This window comes from Balaenoptera ricei, chromosome 9 (genome assembly GCF_028023285.1).
Source record: "Balaenoptera ricei isolate mBalRic1 chromosome 9, mBalRic1.hap2, whole genome shotgun sequence".
NCBI lineage: Eukaryota > Metazoa > Chordata > Mammalia > Artiodactyla > Balaenopteridae > Balaenoptera > Balaenoptera ricei.
In genome coordinates, this window is record NC_082647.1 from 105,200,873 (window position 1) to 105,218,283 (window position 17,411).

General features: G+C 53.0%; 1 protein-coding gene and 1 long non-coding RNA gene across 4 annotated transcripts in view; one reads left to right on the top strand and one right to left on the bottom strand.

Moving 5' to 3' along the window:
- Positions 1–9,001, top strand: part of LOC132372146 (uncharacterized) — a 22,181-nt gene extending 13,180 nt beyond the window's left edge. Inside the window, exon 5 of one of the 2 annotated variants that reach the window (XR_009505112.1) lies at positions 8,624–9,001. This is a non-coding gene — a long non-coding RNA (uncharacterized LOC132372146). Of the gene's footprint in view, positions 1–5,929; positions 6,244–8,623 lie in introns of those variants that run through there. The other variant, XR_009505111.1, reaches the window with a different exon arrangement.
- NPC1L1 (NPC1 like intracellular cholesterol transporter 1) overlaps positions 1–15,219 on the bottom strand; it is a 23,667-nt gene extending 8,448 nt beyond the window's left edge. The window contains exons 1-10 of one of the 2 annotated variants that reach the window (XM_059934272.1): positions 15,166–15,219; positions 12,645–14,170; positions 10,241–10,341; positions 9,719–9,891; positions 9,346–9,474; positions 8,745–8,927; positions 7,521–7,635; positions 7,264–7,391; positions 6,681–6,818; positions 6,314–6,403 (exon numbers count right to left, since the gene is read on the bottom strand). In XM_059934272.1, the coding sequence (XP_059790255.1) occupies positions 6,314–6,403; positions 6,681–6,818; positions 7,264–7,391; positions 7,521–7,635; positions 8,745–8,927; positions 9,346–9,474; positions 9,719–9,891; positions 10,241–10,341; positions 12,645–14,170; positions 15,166–15,219 (2,637 nt within the window). The remainder of the gene's footprint in view (positions 1–6,313; positions 6,404–6,680; positions 6,819–7,263; positions 7,392–7,520; positions 7,636–8,744; positions 8,928–9,345; positions 9,475–9,718; positions 9,892–10,240; positions 10,342–12,644; positions 14,171–15,165) is intronic. The other variant, XM_059934273.1, reaches the window with a different exon arrangement.
- Positions 15,220–17,411: the final 2,192 nt, after the last annotated feature.

Consider the following 17,411-nt stretch of genomic DNA (forward strand, 5'->3'; position numbering starts at 1 on the left):
AAAGGATGCTAGAGTATAACTCAAAGCCATATAAAGAAATAAAGATCACTGGTAAAGGTAAATACATAGAAAAATACAAAAGCTAGTTTTATTGTAACTTTGGTTTGTAACTCCATTTTACATAACTTAAGAGACTAATACATAAAAAATTATTAGTCTGTGTTTTTGGATACACAGTGCATAAAGATGTAATTTTGTGATAGCAATGACTGAAAGGAAATGGAAAGGAGCTGTATAGGAGCAGATTTTTTCTATGTAATTCATGTTAAACTAGGATAAATTCAACAAATTTTAGGATATTTAATGTAATCTCCCTGGTAACCACAAAGAAAATAGCCATGGAATATACACAAAAGGAAATGGGAAAGGAATTTAAACATTTCACCATCAACTAAACAAAAAGAAGATAGTAATGCAGGAAATGAGAGACAAAAAAGCTGTAAGGTATATAGAAAACAAATAGCACAATGACATAAGTAAGGCTTTCCTTATCAGTAATTACTTTACATGTAAATAGACCACTCTCTCCAAAAAGAAGTCAGAGGTTAACAGAATGGATAAGAAAAACATGATCCGACTACATGATGTCTATAAGAGACTCACCTGATATCCAAAGATGCCCACAGGTTGAAAGTGAAAGTATAGAAAAAGATATTCCATGCAAATAGTAGCCAAAAGAGAGGTGGCTATCCTACTACCAGGTAAAATAGACTTTAAATCAAAAAGGTTACAAAAGACAAAGAAGAACATTATATATTAATAAAAGATTCCATAAAACAAGAGTAAGTGTGTATAAACAGTTACACACCTAATGAATGACCGTCAAAATCTATGAAGCAAAACTTGATAGAATTGAAGGGAGAAAGAGAAAGTTCTACAATAATAGTAGGAGAGTTCAATACTCCAGTGTCAATAATGGTAGAACACACAGACAGAAGATAATTAAGGAAATAGAGGACTCAAACAACACAATAAACCAACTAAATCTAACAGACATATACAGAAACTCTGCCCAACAAAAACAAAGTACATATTCCTCTCAAATACACATGGAACATTCTCCAGGATAAGCCATGTGTTTGGCCACATATTAGATCTCAACATTTAAAAAGATAGTTATCATATTATGTATATTCTCTGACCACGACTACATGAAGTTAGAAATCAGTAACAGAAGGAAAACTGAAAAATTCACAAACTTGTGGAAATTAAACATCACACTCTTAAACAACCCGCGGGTCAAAGAACAAATCAGAAAGGAAATTAGAAATTTACAGATGAATGAAAATGAAAACACAACATGCCAACACTTATGGGATGCAGTGAAAGCAGTGCTAAGGAGGAAATTTATAGCTATAAATGTTCACAATAAAAAAGAAGAAAGATCTCAAGTCATCATCCTAACTATACAACTTACAGAACCAGAGGAAAAAACCTAACTAAACACAAAGCTACCAAGACAAAAGAAATAATAAAGATTGGAGCAGAGATAAATAAAATAGAGAATAGAAAAACAATATAGAAAATCAATGAAACCAAGAATTGGTTCTTCAAAAAGTTTAACAAAATCAACAAAGATTTACTTATGTCAACTAAGAAAAAAAGAAAAGACTCAAATTACTAAATCTGAATTGAAAGTGGGGACACAACTTCTGATTCTACAGAAATAAAAGGAATTTTAAGTAAGTACTATGACCAACTGTATGCAAACAAATTGGATAACCTAGATGAAATGGACAAATTCCGAGAAACACAGAGCCTACCAACACTGTGAAAAGAAGAAATAGAAAATCTGAATAGACCCATAACTAGTAAGGAGATTGAATCCATTTTCAAAAATCAACTCAACATAGAAAAGCCCTGTACCTGATGACTTCACTGGTGAATTCTACCAAACATTTTAAGAAGGATTAACACCAATACTCCTCAAACTCTTCCAAATAATTGAAGAGGAGGAAACACTTCTAGCTCATTCTATAAGGCCAGCATTGCCCTAATACCAAAGCCAGACAAAGACACTACATGAAAAGAAAGACTACAGACAAATATCCCTTATGAATATTGATGAAAAAAATCCTCAACAAAATACTAGCAAATTGAGGTCAACAATATTTTAAAAGGGTTATACACTGTGACCAAGTGGGATTTATCTCAGAATTCAAGAGTGGTTCAACACATGAAAATCAGTCAATGTAATACACCACATTAATAGAATGAAGAGAAAATCACATGATCATCTCAACTGATGCAGAAAACACTTTTGGCAAAAATCCCACGTCCTAGGAATTCCCTGGCAGTCCAGTGGTTAGGACTCAGCGCTTTCACTGCTGTGGCCCGTGTTCGACCCCTGGTTGGGGAACTAAGATCCTGCAAGCCGTGCAGCGTGGCCAGAAAAAAAAAGAATTCCGCATCCTTTTACGAAAAAAAAAACTCAGAAAAGCAGGAGTACAGCAAAGTTCCTCAACATGATAAAAGCCATAGATATGAAAATCCCACAGCTAATATCATACTCAGTGGTGAAAGACTGAAAGAATTTCCTCTAAGATTGAGAACAAGATAAGGATGCCTGCTTTCACCACTTCTATTCAACATAATACTGGAAGTTGTAGTCAGAGCAGTTAGGCAAGGAAAAGAAATTAAAGACATCTAAACTGGAAAGCAAGTAAAATTATCTCTGTTCACAAAATACATGATCTTATATACATATGTAAAACTCTAAAGATCCACCAAAAAAAACTGTTAGAACTAATTCAGCAAAGTTGTAGGTTACAAAATTAACACACAAAAATCAGTTGTATTTCTATACATGAGCAATGAGTAATCCAAAAAGGAAATTAAGAAAACAATTCCATTTACTATAGCACCATAAAATACTGAGGAATTTACTTCACTGAGGAGGTGAAAGACTTATACACTGAAAACTACAAAACATTGCTGAAAGAAATTAAAGAAGACAGAAATTGAAAGACATCCAACATTCATGAGCTGGAAGACTTAATATTGTTAAGATGTCAACAGTACCCAAAGCAATCTGTAGATTCAATGAAATCCCTATCAAAATCCCAATGATTGGGCTTCCCTGGTGGCGCAGTGGTTGAGAATCTGCCTGCCAATGCAGGGGACACGGGTTCCAGCCCTGGTCTGGGAAGATCCCACATGCCACGGAGCAACTAGGCCCATGAGCCACAACTACTGAGCCTGCGTGTCTGGAGCCTGTGCTCCCAACAAGAGAGGCCACAATAGTGAGAGGCCCATGCACCGTGATGAAGAGTGGCCCCCGCTTGCCGCGTCTAGAGAAAGCCCTCGCACAGAAACGAAGACCCAACACAGCCAAAAATAAATAAATAAATTAATTAATTAAAAAATAAATAACTAAACACAGCAGCAGCCAGAGTGATCCTTTTAAAGAAACAAAATCCCAGTGATTTTTTTGCATAAATAGAAAAATCCATCCTAAAGTTCATACTGGAATCTCAAGGGACCCCAAATAATTAAACAATCTTGACAAAGAAGAACAAAGTTGAATGACTCATATTTCCTGATTTCAAAATTTACCACAAAGATACAATAATCAAAACAGTGTGGTACTGGCACAAAGACAGACACATAGACCAATGGAATAGAACAGAAAGCCTAGAATTAAACCCTCACATATATGGTCAAATGATTTTTGACAAGGGAGCCAAGACCATTCCCACCAACAAATGGTGCTGGGGAAACTGGATATCTACATGCAAAAGAATGAAGTTGGACCTTCAAAAATATACACAAATATATATAAAAATCAACCCAAAATGGATCTAAATTTATGAGTTAAAACTACAAAACTCTTAGAATAAAACATGGGGGAAAACGTCAATACATTGGATTTGGCAATGATTTATTTTTTGTTGTTGTTTTGTTTGTTTGTTTGTTTTGGCCATGCCACAAGGCTTGCGGGATCTCAGTTCCCCAACCAGGGACTGAACCCAGGCCCTGGCAGCAAAAGCCCAGAGTCCTAACCACTAGACCATTAGGGAACTCCTGGCAAAGATTTATTCTTGAATATGACACTAAAGGGACAGTTAATGGACAGAAAAATAGACAAATTAGACTTTATGAAAATTAAAAACTTTGGTGCATCAAAGTACACTACCAATAGAGTAAAAAGGCAACCAACAGAAATGAAGGAAATATTCACAAATCACATATCTGATAAGGGATTAATTATCCAGGATATCTAGAGAACTCTTAGAACTCAACAACAATATCCAACCCAATTCAAAAATAGACATTTCACCAAAGGAGCTATACAAATGGCCAATAAGTACATGCTTAACATCACTAATTGTTAGGGAAATGCAAATCAAAACCACAGTGAGATACCACCTCACACCCATTAGGATGGCTATTATCAAAAAAGAAACAAACAAACAAACCAAAAAAAACCAGAAAACAAGTGTCAGTGAGGATGTAGAGAAATTGGAACCTTGTGCGTTTTTGGTAGGAATGTAAAATGGTACAGCTGCTGCTATGGAAAACAGTATGGAGGTTCCTCAAGAAATTAAAAAATAGAATTGCCATATGATTTAGCAATTCCACTTCTGGGTATATACCAAAAAAAATTGACAGCAGGGTCTCAAAGAGACATTTGTAAACCCATGTTCATAGCAGCATTATTTCACAATAGCTAAAACATGGAAGCAACCCATGTCCATCAACAGAAAAATGGTTAAGGAAACTGTGAGGTACATGCATTCGTATACATATGAATATTCTTCAGCCTTAAAAAGGAAGAAAATTCTAACACATGTTACAACATAGCTGAACCTTGAGGACATTATGCTAAGTGAACTAAACCCATCACAAAAGGATAAATAACATATGATTCCACTTGCATGAGGTACCTAGAGTAGTCAACTTCAGAGACAGAAGGTAGGATGGTGGGTGCCAGGGGCTGGGGGGAGGGGATGGGGAGTCAGTGTTTAATAGGGACAGAGTCTCAGTTCTGCAGGATGAAAGAGCCATGGAGATGGATGGTGGTGAGTGTTGCACAACAATGTGAACGTACTTAACGCCACTTAAAAATGGTTAAAATGGCAAATTTCATGTTATGTATATTTTACCAGGAAAAAAAAATTGAAAGAAATAAGTTTTATAACGTCGTAAGAAACAAACAAATCTCCCCCAAAGAAAAATAAACCAAGGGCATAAACAAAACCTCAGCTGGGTCTTGCAGCCCATCACCACCTTCCTTCTCGCTCATTGGCTTGGCCCACCAGGCCCCTGATACCCGTCCTGGGGGCACTGGGGAGCTGTGAGCAGCTCTTCAGCCCTGTGAGCAGCCCCCAGGGCCACCATGGGTGGCAGGGTCATTCTGGACCCTTGCTGGCTTTGCTGCCTCCTCTGGCTCCCTATGGTGGCTCGAAGGTGCCCTCCTGGCTGTCGGCTCTCCTCCCACCTCATCTTGCTTCCAAGGCCAGCACCACCTGCAGATAGCTACCCAGACTACTGATCCCAGGGCTCCTGCCGGCACCCGGACTCCCACCACCCTGCCCAGGGTGGCCCTGGATGTCCGAGCCCTCGTGATGCTCTCTCTCCCCTGGAGAGCGGGCACGCAGACTTGCTCTCCCCCAGCCACCAGCCCACGCCACCTCTGGTTGCACATCCAGACGAGCCTCTCCGACGTGTGCTTGCTGGCCCCAGCCTGGCAGTCAGCACCCTTCCCCACCCCCAACCCCCGGCCTCCAGCTCTCGGGCTCTACCCCCACCCCTCCCCACACCCAGTCACTCCCACACCCAGGAAATGCACCTGGATGCGCCCCAGCCTCCCACGGGTCCGTGCCGTCACCCTCGCTGCCTTCCTCTGCAAATCCCACTCATGCTCAGACGCCCCTCGATCTCTCCTCTGCCCAGGACCCTCAAGCCACAGAGGTCTTTCCTTCCACAGAGCCCGTGACCCTCACCGTCTTTCAGAGGACGGTACAGTGACATGGGCTGCTGCGGGGCCCAGGCCTGAGGACGTGGAGTGCCCAGCAGAAGGCAGGTGCTCCGCAATCCTGCCCTGACAGTCATCTCGATCGGCTCCCACGGCCAGCCCCTCGGGTGCCTGGTCGTCTCCCTCTCGTGGCCTGGGGCTGGCGCTGAGCTCCTGCGCTTTCCATACGTGATGTGGCTTCTCTTCCCAGCTCCACGTGGCGAGCGGTCCCGCACTCCTACCACGCCCCTGCTCCATGCCGCCCCACCCGCTGTGTGCTGCTGACCCTCCTCACGTCCCTGGGGACCGAGGGCAGGGGAGGGAGGACACCCACCGGTGGCCCCAGGGCCTGCTCACCTTGGGCAGGGCCAGCTCCTGGTCCAGCCCCACTTTGACGTAGCACATGAAATAGAGACTTGCCCCAAACGTGGCCAGGAAGAGCAGCAGCTGGGGAGGGAAGCACCGTGTGAAGGCCTCCCGCCCAGCAGCTCCCCAGGCTGGGGCTGGGCGGGGTCTCGTGGGGAACATTCTGGAGTTGGGCAGACTTGAATCTCAGCCTCCCTCTTGCTTCAGCTCCTGGACCTGGGCAAGCTGGACACCCCACCAAAGATGAGGGGCGAGGCGAGGGTCAAGGCTGAGCAGACCCCACCGCCCCGGGCACTACCAGGGCCCCTGTCCCCGGGTGGTGCGAGGCCCCCCCAGCTTCCCCTCCGTCCCCACTCACCACAACCACACGGGTGAACCGGTGCAGCAGGAACGGGACGTAGAACTTGCGGAAGCATTGGAGCAGTAGCCCCTCGTCCTGGCTAGGCGGGGGCAGCTCCCGGGCGCTCTCGCAGCAGCAGACGTCCAGCCGGGAGGCCTGGAAGGAGGCAGGCACTCAAGGTGTCCCCCAAACAGACCCCGGGGACCACCTCCCTCCCATGGGGCGGGAGAGCCACCTTCCGCAGGTGGCCTGTGCCAGCACCGCCCAGTGGGGACACGGCACTGTGCGTTGCCTTTATCTCTATCTTCTACCTTGATAAAACACCTTTGAATTTGGCACCATCACGGAAACAGGAACTCCCTCCCTGTCAGTCTCTCATTTATATGTTGTCATGACCTCCTGTACTTCAGGAGGTTTGATCATATTCCCCCAAATTACCAAAACGAAGTTACTTTGGGACATTGGGGACTACGTGGCCCAAACGTTCCAGCACTCTGTTGCCGCGCTCAATCCCACACGGCTGAGCCTTTACTTCTACAAAGTAAAGCCACCCCCAGCCCCAGCCAAGATGGGGGTCCCTTGGTCTCTCCACCTCCCCTACCTCCTGCCTCCTGCTGTCAAGGGAGAGCAGGGCCACGAAGGCCGACATCTGCAGCAGGAAGTCGAGAAGCACCGCAAAGCCGGAGGTCAGGGCAAAGGTCCGCACAGCTGGCATGGGGGTCAGAGCGCCTGGTGGGGGGAGGGGACCAGGGGTGAATCTCAGGGCCCGGCACCTGCTCAGATGGGTACAAAGGGAAGGGAGGCTGCCAGCCTCCAAGAACTCCCAGTAGCTGGTGGGGAGGGGCCGCCCCGGCTCACCTAGGAAGAAGCAGATGGCCTCGGAGAGGCTGCAGAGCAGCATGCTGGGGGCCACTCTGCCCAGGGCTCGGCCGACGTGGGCCTCCCGTCCCTCCCCGGGCCTCCGTGGCAGTCTCTGTGTGGGGACGGCAGGGACACGGTCAAGATCCGGCCAAGGGCTCTGTCCCTCGCAGGCCGGCAGGGAGCTGGCACGTGCCACCCGCTCCCCCAGGCACGGCCGTCGCCTGGAGACCCAGCCAGGCCTGAGGAAACGGCTCCTCCCTCCCCAGCGCGAGCAGACCCTGCCGACACTGTGCTCGGCCACATCTTCCACGTCTCAGGGTCTGGCCCAGAGAAATGCTTGGCACGTCTGGGGATGCCCGTGGCATCCTTGCTCTGACCCATCGTGGAACCCTAAATGTTCACTAACAGGAGAGGCTAAGTGGACCCTGACTTGTCCTTCCATGGAATGCTACCTAGTAGCACAAAGACAGAGGTGGCTGTATGTGGAACAGAGAAGAACAAACCCGACTCCATATTGGATCTCTAACCTTTGTGCTCTGTTGCCTGTGCTTAGTCATGCTGGCTCTGGATCTTTTGTTAAGGAATGTTGCCTAGGGCCTGAAATATACATGATGGCCCATTCTCAAGGCTCTGACCTTTAAAGATGTAACACTTTTCCATTCACATAGAGATAAAAAAGTTGCAAAGCAGAGTCTAACATTTGTCTTGTTGGAGGTCTATAGGAACATTGTGAGCAGACCTATGTGGACAGCTGCAAGAACAAAGGATTCCTGACATCAAAAAGTTTGTAACAACAAGCCACACCCCCTCCCCTTTCAGTATAAGAGAAGTCTAAATTCTAACTTGGGTAAGATGGTTCTTTGGGACAGTAGTCCACCACCCTCTCAGTAAGCTGGCTTTCCGAATAAAGTCCTTGCCTCAACACCTCATCTCTCGATTTATCGGCCTGTCACGCAGTGATCACTATGAGCTTGGGCTGTGCTGTGTGACACTCTTACCAGACAGTATGTGGGGCTGACAGAGACCAAGTTCAGGTGACACAAATGGTATGAATACATTTATGTGAAAGATAAATAAACGCAAAGCACTGTTTTCTACAGGAATTGTCCACATGGACATCGGCGCTTAGGAAGAGGCAGTAAGAAGCCCAGCAAACCCATGCAGGGCTGCACCTGGGCATGTAGGGGCAGTTGGGGGTATGCAGAACTCCTGCCCCCTTACCTGGTACTCGAGAACGAAGATGAAGATGTTGTCGGCCCCCACGGCGAGCACCAGGAAGGGCACCACTTGAAGGATCACCAGTGAGGAGGGGACACCCAGGTAGGAGAAGAAGCCCATGGAAGCCATGACTGCGCCCAGCACCACAGCCACCCCGCCCAGGCCCAGCGTGGCCTTGGAGTCCACCTGCAATGGGATCAGGCTCAGCCTCCTGGCTGCAGGGCTGCCCGACGTGCCCCCCACCTGAGTTAGAGGAGGGCAGAAGGCAGGCTTGCTCCATGCTTCTGCGTTTTGGCCGCTCTGCAGAGCCGTCCTCCCAAGGGCGGGCCCTGTGAGCCTGCCACTTCTTCCTCAAGCATGCATCGTAAGACAATGTAAATATGAGCTTTGCATTTGCACAAGTTGGGGGTGGGGTATTGTCAGGGAGCAGAACGAAAACTCGCACGGCCTTTTGAAACAGAACACTTCAAGAAGCATCACCCTTTGGGGAAGCCACTCTGGGTGTGTCCACTCCGCCGTTTTGAAGTGCTCTGGAAAGCAGGTTGGAAAGGTTCTAAGCACCCTGATGGGCCATCCCACCCTCGCTGCTCCCCTCACTTCTCACCAGTACTCGGCGCCAGCTGGAGTAGCTGCCCAGGGCCAGGGAGATGTACAAGAAGATGACGAGGTAGCTGACAGCGAAGATGGGCAGGTCCTCGGCTGTTGTGCTGTTGATCTCATCCTCCAGGGAGCGCTGTGGACACACACCCGACCAGCCCCACTGACCCAAGGGCTTGGCCAGCGGGCACTGTGTGCGTGAGCCACTGTGAGCCCCGGCAAGGCTGCGAGAACAGCTGTCGCATCACCCCATCCCCCTGGGCAGGCAGACGCTAGCTAAAGGTCACTCAGGAGGGGCGAGGACATGATGGGGACACAGGACCCCACCCAGAGCCACTTGAACTGTCCTCCCCAAAGCCAGGGGAGCCTGCAGCGCCTACCTCCGCCATGAATGCGACCTGGAACACACCAGCCGTCCGACGCTGGAAGGCTCGCATCTCCTCCAAGAAGGCCCCCTCCCAGAGCTTAGCCTGGGCCAGCCGGGGGTCCCCAGGAGGGTAATTGTTGAGGGAGAAGGTCAGGATCAGGGCCTCTGCCTCAGAATAGTCCTTCCCTGGAAGGAGAAATGCTCAGCTACCCTCCAACCACACCTCTGCTTTCCTCCCCGACCCCAGCCTCACCCGTTTCCCCTCCCCCTCCCCTCCCCATCCAAGTCATTGTCGAATGACTACACCCCACTTCCCTCTCTCAGCCAAAGGCAAAGCCTATGGGCCCAGGCACAGAACGAGAGAATCTGAGCAGGGCTGGGAGACGATGAAGGGGGTGGCAGAGGAAGGACGCAGGATGGGCAGGTCTGCAGCCACCCTCAGGCGGCAGGAAGCCCTTTGCCACTCCCATCCTTCTGCCCTTGACTCCTGCCCCGTATGTCCCCTCACTGGCCTCCCGGGGGCCACCCAGCTTACCTTTGTAGCCCCCCACGGCGAGGAAAGGGAAGATGGGCGCCCCGTAGTCAGCCATGCAGCTCAGGGCAAGGGCCGTGCCATCTTTGTAGGTGAGGGGGGCGCTGGAGGGAGAGGAACGCACCTTTCCTGATCCCACTCCCATCTCCGTGGCCCGGGTGCCCCACCCCGGACCCCCAGCACCATCGCCTGACCCTGTGGTCAGAACATTTCTGGGCCCAATCCAGAGTGAACTGGAGCTCCCTGAGCGGGGCCTCAAGCTCTCTCTGCCCTCACCCCAGTCTCACCCTGCCGGCTCCACCATCATGTCCTCCCAGATGCGGCAGGTGGGTGAGCGTCACACACGCTCCCCTGGGGTGGGGGCCGGAGTCTGGCACACAAGCCCCCTGGGTCCTAACCACCAACAGAGCCACTCAGGCCTCACGCTGCCCTCAGCCTCCTCCTCTCGCCAGCCCAGAACCCTCCAGGCCCAGAAGTGGGAACTCCTTCTTTCCTTGGACAGCGTACCAGCCCTGCAACCTTGGGCAGGTCTCCATGCCCTCCACTGAGCCCTTTCTGCGAACACATGACACGTGCATGGACAAAGCACTCATTGTGAGCAAGTGCGTCCATCAGTCACCAGCTGGCTGGGAGTGCTGGTTGCTGTGTGACCTTGAGCAGCTCACCCTCTGAGCCTCAGTTTCCATGTCTCTGAAATGGGGATAATCGGGCCACCCAAGAATTGTTGTGAGCATCCAAAATCAAAGTAAAGCCAACTCGAGGACTGGAAACCTGGGGTCAGAGCTTCCTCCCTGACCTGCCTGTTCTGAGGGCCAGCCCTGGGGCTGAAGCACAGACTCTGGGAAGCAGCCCAAACTTGGCTCACCTGAAGCGTGGGAGCCCTGGCTCCCCCGTCCAATCCAGAGATTCTCAGGGTGGCGTGGGGGCCTCGGGAGCCCTGGAGACCCTTTCAGGGGTCTGCAAGGTCAAAACTATTTCCATAATAACACTAAGATTCTGTTTGCCATTTTTACCCTTCTTCGATCTCGAGTCTGTGGAGTACAGACAGTTCACTGACATGGCTCTAGTTTCCCTATTGCAGCTAACATTTAAGAAAAGATCACTTGGGGACTTCCCTGGTGGTCCAGTGGTTAAGAATCCTCCTTCCAATGCAGGGGATGCGGGTTCGATCCCTGGTCAGGGAACTAAGATCCCACATGCCAAGGGACAACTAAGCCCACGCGCCTCAACTAGAGAGAAGCCCACATGCCGCAACTAAGACCCAACGCAAAAAAGAAAGAAAAGATCACTTGCTGAGCTTTGGTGACGTATCAGAGAAAATCCACAATTCTCTGGAAAGGCTATTGCAACACTCCTCCCTCCTCTGGCTACACGAGTGTGTGGCCAAGAATTCTCGCTGAGCTTCAACCAACAGGCCAAACACAGAACCAGATGCCAGGATCCAGCATCTTCTGCTAAGCAAGACCCTAAAGAGATTTGCAAAGATGCAAAACAATGCTACTCTTATCACTCCTGATATTTTTGGTACAGAAAATACCATTATTTTTCATTAAAATATGTTATTTGTGGCAGCACGTAATGGGCCTATTATTGTTATTTTTAAAGAATTAAGAAATATTTTGTAATTTCTCAGTTTTACTTTCTCACGTGGTAAATGTCAGTAGATATAACCTCTATCCAAACCCAAGCTCTCTGGAGTCCTCGGTCTTTTGTCCGAGTGTGAAGGGACCCTGAGACCAAGCGTTTGAGGACCTCTGCCCATTCCAACCCCAGAGAGCCTCAGCGGCTGCCTGCCCACCTACCTGCTCCCCTCCAGGCTTGGTAGCTCTCAGACCTTCGCTCTTGGTCCCAAGGCCCAATGCCTTCACTGGCCTCCTGTTTGCACCACGGCAAAGTGGACACAGCCGGGGACAAAAGCCCAAACAGCGTGAGGGGGTGTAGCTGCAGCCTGCACAAGGGTACCCGGCCCAGGCGAGCAGGACCTAAAACCAGCCCCGGCCCCTGCCCTGGCCCGGGGCACCTCACGGGCTACCCATGGCCCTGCTGGCCTGCATCCAGGCCCAGCACAAAAGCAAAAAGGAAAATAACGAAGCACACCCACGAGCAGGGCCTTCAGATTGCTCTGCGACCCTTAGACCAAGAACATGCAAGGATGAGCCCTATGTCAGGAGCGCTGCAGAAAGACCGCATGGAGGCTCTCTGATGGTCAGGTGCAAACCAGCTACAGTGAGCACGCACCCCACTGAGGGCGTGGGGGCCGGAGAGGGAGCACGGAGAGAAGCGGCACATCGCCGCCCCTGCGACCGAGACCCAGAGCCACACGGGGCCCCTGAGTTTGGGCTGTGCACCTGGCCTGGGCTCCAGGGGGCCCACGCCGACCCCGGCAGCCATGCCCTCGAGGACTCACTTGGCGCAGTAGAGAAAGTGGTCCTTCCAGTCTACCTGGGAGGTCTGCCCCGACAGCGTCTGGTTGGCCGTGAGCAGCAAGTACGTGCGGTTGTTCTGGAAATACTGCAGGAGGCTGTTGACGCAGCAGTCGGAGAGACTGGCGTTGTGCGGGTTGAGGGGGGCGTAGCAGGTGTCCCGCAGGGAGACGTTACGCTGCTCCTCCGGCGACCACACCTGCAGGTGCCGCAGCCTCTCCTGCAGCTCCAGCACCTCCAGCAGCAGGTCAGAGGACAGGATCCCACTGAAGTTCTTGGGCCCCAGCAGCAGGGAGTCATACCTGTAGCGGGGCCGGTTCGGTGCCGTCAAGAACACCTGGTTGGTTCGGAAGAAGGGGCCAAAATACTTGTCGTGGAATGCCTTCTCGCTTCGGGCTCGGCTGCTGGGGGCTGACCACAGCTCCACGGGGTCTGTGGTCAGTTCTGTAAAAGCCAGACCCCCTGCCATGGGCACCACCACAGCAGCGGACACCACCAGGATGGTCACTGGCCACGAGGCCACCCACGTGCCCCAGCGCTGGAAGCACTGGCTGAGGACTGTGTGGGTGGAGAGGCTGAGCCGGTGGGCCAGGCCGATGCTCGCCTTGGGGTTGGGCGTCTTGCGTTGGCACCACTTGGCCAGGCGGGGCCACAGGAGGAAGGCGGTGAGCAAGGCGAAGAGAGAGCAGAGGATGAGGATGAGGACCAGGCTCCCTTCCATCCGGCCCAGGTAGAAGGTGGGGTCCAGGGCCTGGGGCCGGGCGATGACGGGGCAGGAAGCAGCGCAGTCCTGGCAGGAGCAGGCCGACGCGCCGTAGCCCTGGGACCGGTTGCAGGGCACGACCTCATCGTTCAGAAGTTGCAGCACGCTCCCCTCGGCCTGGCTAGGCTCCCACAGGTGAAAGGTGATGTCCAGGGGTGCCAGGCCGTTCCCCGTGTCCCCCTGGAAATTGAGCCAGCGCTGGGCGTTGCAGAGGGCAGAGCCGTAGACACCGCACATGGAGCCCACGGCCAGCGCGGCGGCCGCAGGGATGCGCACGCGGCTGCAGGAGTCGTAGGTCCGCTCGGCGAAGCTGCGCTGGTAGAAGGCCTCATAGGCCACCACCGCCCGGGGCTGGCTGCCCCCCTTCCCGGCCACCCGGGTCACGTTGATGAAGAGGCTCTGGTTGGAGCTGCAGGTGTTGTGACAATGCAGGCTCACGAAGTTGTCAGAGCAGGCCGGGCAGCGGGCGAGGAGGGCCTTGGTGACCCCCAGGCTCATGTCCAGGGCCACCAGCTGTTTGGGGGAGCAGCAGGCGTAGGTGGTGTTGGGGCCGGTGTAGAGGCGGGGACAGATGCTCCGCAGGAGGGTCAGGTGGTCACCCGTGACGTGGCGGGCAGGCGTGTTGTCCAGGCAGGACACGTTGGTCAGTGAAGCCAGGCTTCCAGACACCTCCGGGTTCTTCCCGCACTCGTCGTAGAAGGCGCAGTACCCGGGCTGGTGTATGGGCGTGTACAGCTCGCTCTGGGCCTGTGGAACAGGGCAGCATCACCCCGAGCCCCAGCGCCGGCCAGCACCTCCGGGTAGCTGATGGGGCAGCGGGCAGCCAGGACAGGCGTGGAGAAGGAAGCAGAGCAGGGCGGGTGAGGGGTGGATGCCAGACAGGTCCAGGATGCCAGGGATTCCGGGGGCGGCGCTGGAGAAGGTGGGGTGCCGAAGCAGCACGTGAGGCTCCCAGTGGTGTCTGAGGGTGGTGAGCGGATGGGAAGAGCCAGGCCTCCACCCTGAGCGACAGGGTCACTGAAGAGAGAGGTGACCTGGCACATCTGCCTTTAGCAAGGTCACTCCGGAGGGTAAGGGGACAGTTGGGAGAACGGGGTCACCCAGGAGACCCCTGGAAGCCACTGTGTGGTCCTGCTGAGAAACAAGGACCTCTGGACAGGTGGAGGGCTGCTCCAAGGGGCCGTGTGGATGCAGGCCCTGTGCACCTGGGGCACCATTGCCGTTGCTGTCAGCTGCCACCGTGCCCAAGCTGCAGCCAGGGCCCCTCTTGGAGATTCTGAGCAGAGCTTCCCCTGCCCTTACCTGCTGGGGGCTGAAAGCCTTCACCCACCTTCCCAGGCGTGCAAATGAGCAAGAAACTTGAGAGGCAAGACCTCCTCCCAAACCTAGATGCTAAATCCTCATTAGGTGATTCTCCCCTTGAACCCATGCCATCAGCACCCCGGGACTGGATCCTCCCTTAACCTTCCACCAACCGTCTTAGGCCAGGACACCCACAGCGGACCAGGAATGGGAGGCATTCAGTCACACCCAGCCCAGCTACCCCCTGCTCAACGCTTGTGTCCATCTAACCCCGCGACCTGAAGACTTGAGCAGCTCAGGACCCTCGACCTGCACCCCTCCTCTGGGGAGCCTGGGATCCCTCTTCTGTTTAGAAACTGCCCCCTCCCCAGACCCCAGGCCCTCTCTCACTGTTGCCAAGCAGCCCCCTGCCCGGAGTGGACATAGGGCCTGGGACTCACCAACTTCAGGAGCAGGGCCCAGAGCAGCCAGCCCTTCAGGCCGACCTCCACCATCCTGGCACTGGGAAGGGGTCAGAGGGTAAGTGAGGCCAGGACTTGGGGACAGCCAAGGGCTGGCTCCTGGCAACACACAGAGCTCACTGCGGCCGTACATATACTAAAACTGGGGACGGCCTACGAGGCAGCTTCCCTACCCGGGACAGTGTCACCCGATTGAGTTGGGGACCAATGGGGCTGAGCCCTGCACCTCCCGGGGCTTCCAGCTGGTTAATGATCCACCTCACTTGTCCCTCCCGCCTTTGGCTCCACCCTCTCAGATGAGCCTCCAGGGGTGTCCCCTTCACCCACTTCCCAAAGTGACCAAGGCCAGAGGGCTGAGCGAGCCGAGACCTGCTGTGAGCTCCCCAAGCGGCCTCTGCTGCAGGAGGTCCCAGGCCCAGGGACAAGTGGGAGACGTGGCTGGGCCTGGACACCGGCCCTCCGAACCTCTATTCACGCCCCCAAGCCCCAGCCTCAGACCCCCCCAGTCTCCCCGCCGCCCTCTTGGGTCCAGGCCAGCTCTGGCTGGGACACACCCTTGCACTGTCATCCTTAGCAACTGTTGTTAATTAATATTAACAACCCGATAACAGAGGGGGCAGTTAGGGGTGGAGTGACACAGTGACAGTAGTCTCCTCTGGGCGGAGGGGCAAACACCAGCTCGCTGGGGTCTGACAGCGCACAGAGACCCCAGGTGCGACGGGTACACACAGCCTCGCTCTTCCGCCCCGGACCCCTCCCTTATGTCCCGTGCCCGGCTCTGTCCCCACCAACCATGGAGGGGCTGAGTGTCGCTGGGAGCCCCAGGCAAGCAGCCCCGCCCACCCTGGGCCCAGGTTACACTTCATTCACCTTCCGCTCCTTCCAGATAGGGAGCTCTGAGGCCTCCCTTGGGCTCTCCCTATCACCAGAATGGGTCAGACCTTGGCCCCCATGCCAATGCTGAGCAGATAAGGGCAGTCCGTGGGGACTCTCTCTCATGTGGCCACCTGCCAGAGGCAGCTGCAGGAAGGAAACTGCTGTCTCCCTGGTCTTGTGTTTGCTTCATAGACCCTGGCCTGACTCAGAGCGAGCCACCCAACACATACAGGGGAAGACAGAAGCCAAAAGCGGGGGAACCAGACGCCAAGGGGGGTTGCCAGGGAAGGTGCAGGCAGACCCCTAAGCCCCCAGTCAGCCACGGTGGAGAGGAGAGCCAGCGGCCCAGGGGCTGCCGTGTGCAGTGACCTCCATCCTGCAGCTCCCGGGCCCCACCCCCATACACCCTGGCAGGCAGATGCTGGGACTCCAGCTCCCACCTAGGGACTCTGTCCTCTCTCCTAGATGTCTTTTCCCCGAAGCAGACGCTGAGGCAGGGATTCCAATGCAGAGAGTTGATTTGGAAGGTGATCCCAGAGGGCACCAGCAGACAGTGGGGATGAGCCAGGGGATGGAAGGAAGCAACCAGAGTGCGTTGAAGAGTGGGCTCCTTGGACTTCCCTGGTGGTCCAGTGGTTAGGTCTCCATGCTTCCACTGCAGGGGGCACCGGTTCCGTCTCTGGTCGGGGATCTAAGATCCCGCATTGTGCGCCGTGCGGCCAAAAAAAAAAAAAAAGAGTGGGCTCCGGCTTGGATACCCACAGCCTCACGGGGAACCCCCGGAAGATGGTGGGGAGCCTGCCCCAAGGGTGTGTGCTTGCCCATCATCTTCTTTGGTCGCTGGTTGAGGACATTCTCTGCAGCTTCAGCCCCAGGCCCCTCTGGCACTTGTGGAGCCCCCGGGCACACCCCCTTGACCTAGTTTGTCCCTAGGAGAGGCCCACAGAGACGGAGCCCAGATGTGTGGTCTCTGGGGTCTTCTCTGAAACACACACAGGGGGAGAGCGGCAGCATCCAACTCTGAGTAAAAGAGGAAAACTCTCACCCACCCGGCTCCCTGTGCGTGTGCGGGGTCTCCGAGGCCACGCCCCGGGCACAGACTTCTGTCGTGAGCAGTTTTTGTACACTCCCGTATCCCACTTTATCTCCTGACATTTAACACAGACTCAACACTTCCTTCAGACTCTGACTAGCGTGTGTGTCACTGGGCTGTGTCCCACAGAGCGATGGACTGTCTGCTCTCCTAGTGCCAAAGGTCGGCTGCTTCCAATAAAGAAGTTTTTGGTTAATATCTTTGCGCCTAACTGTATTTCCTCTGTTTTGTATTTACCTTCCTTAATCCAGGATTC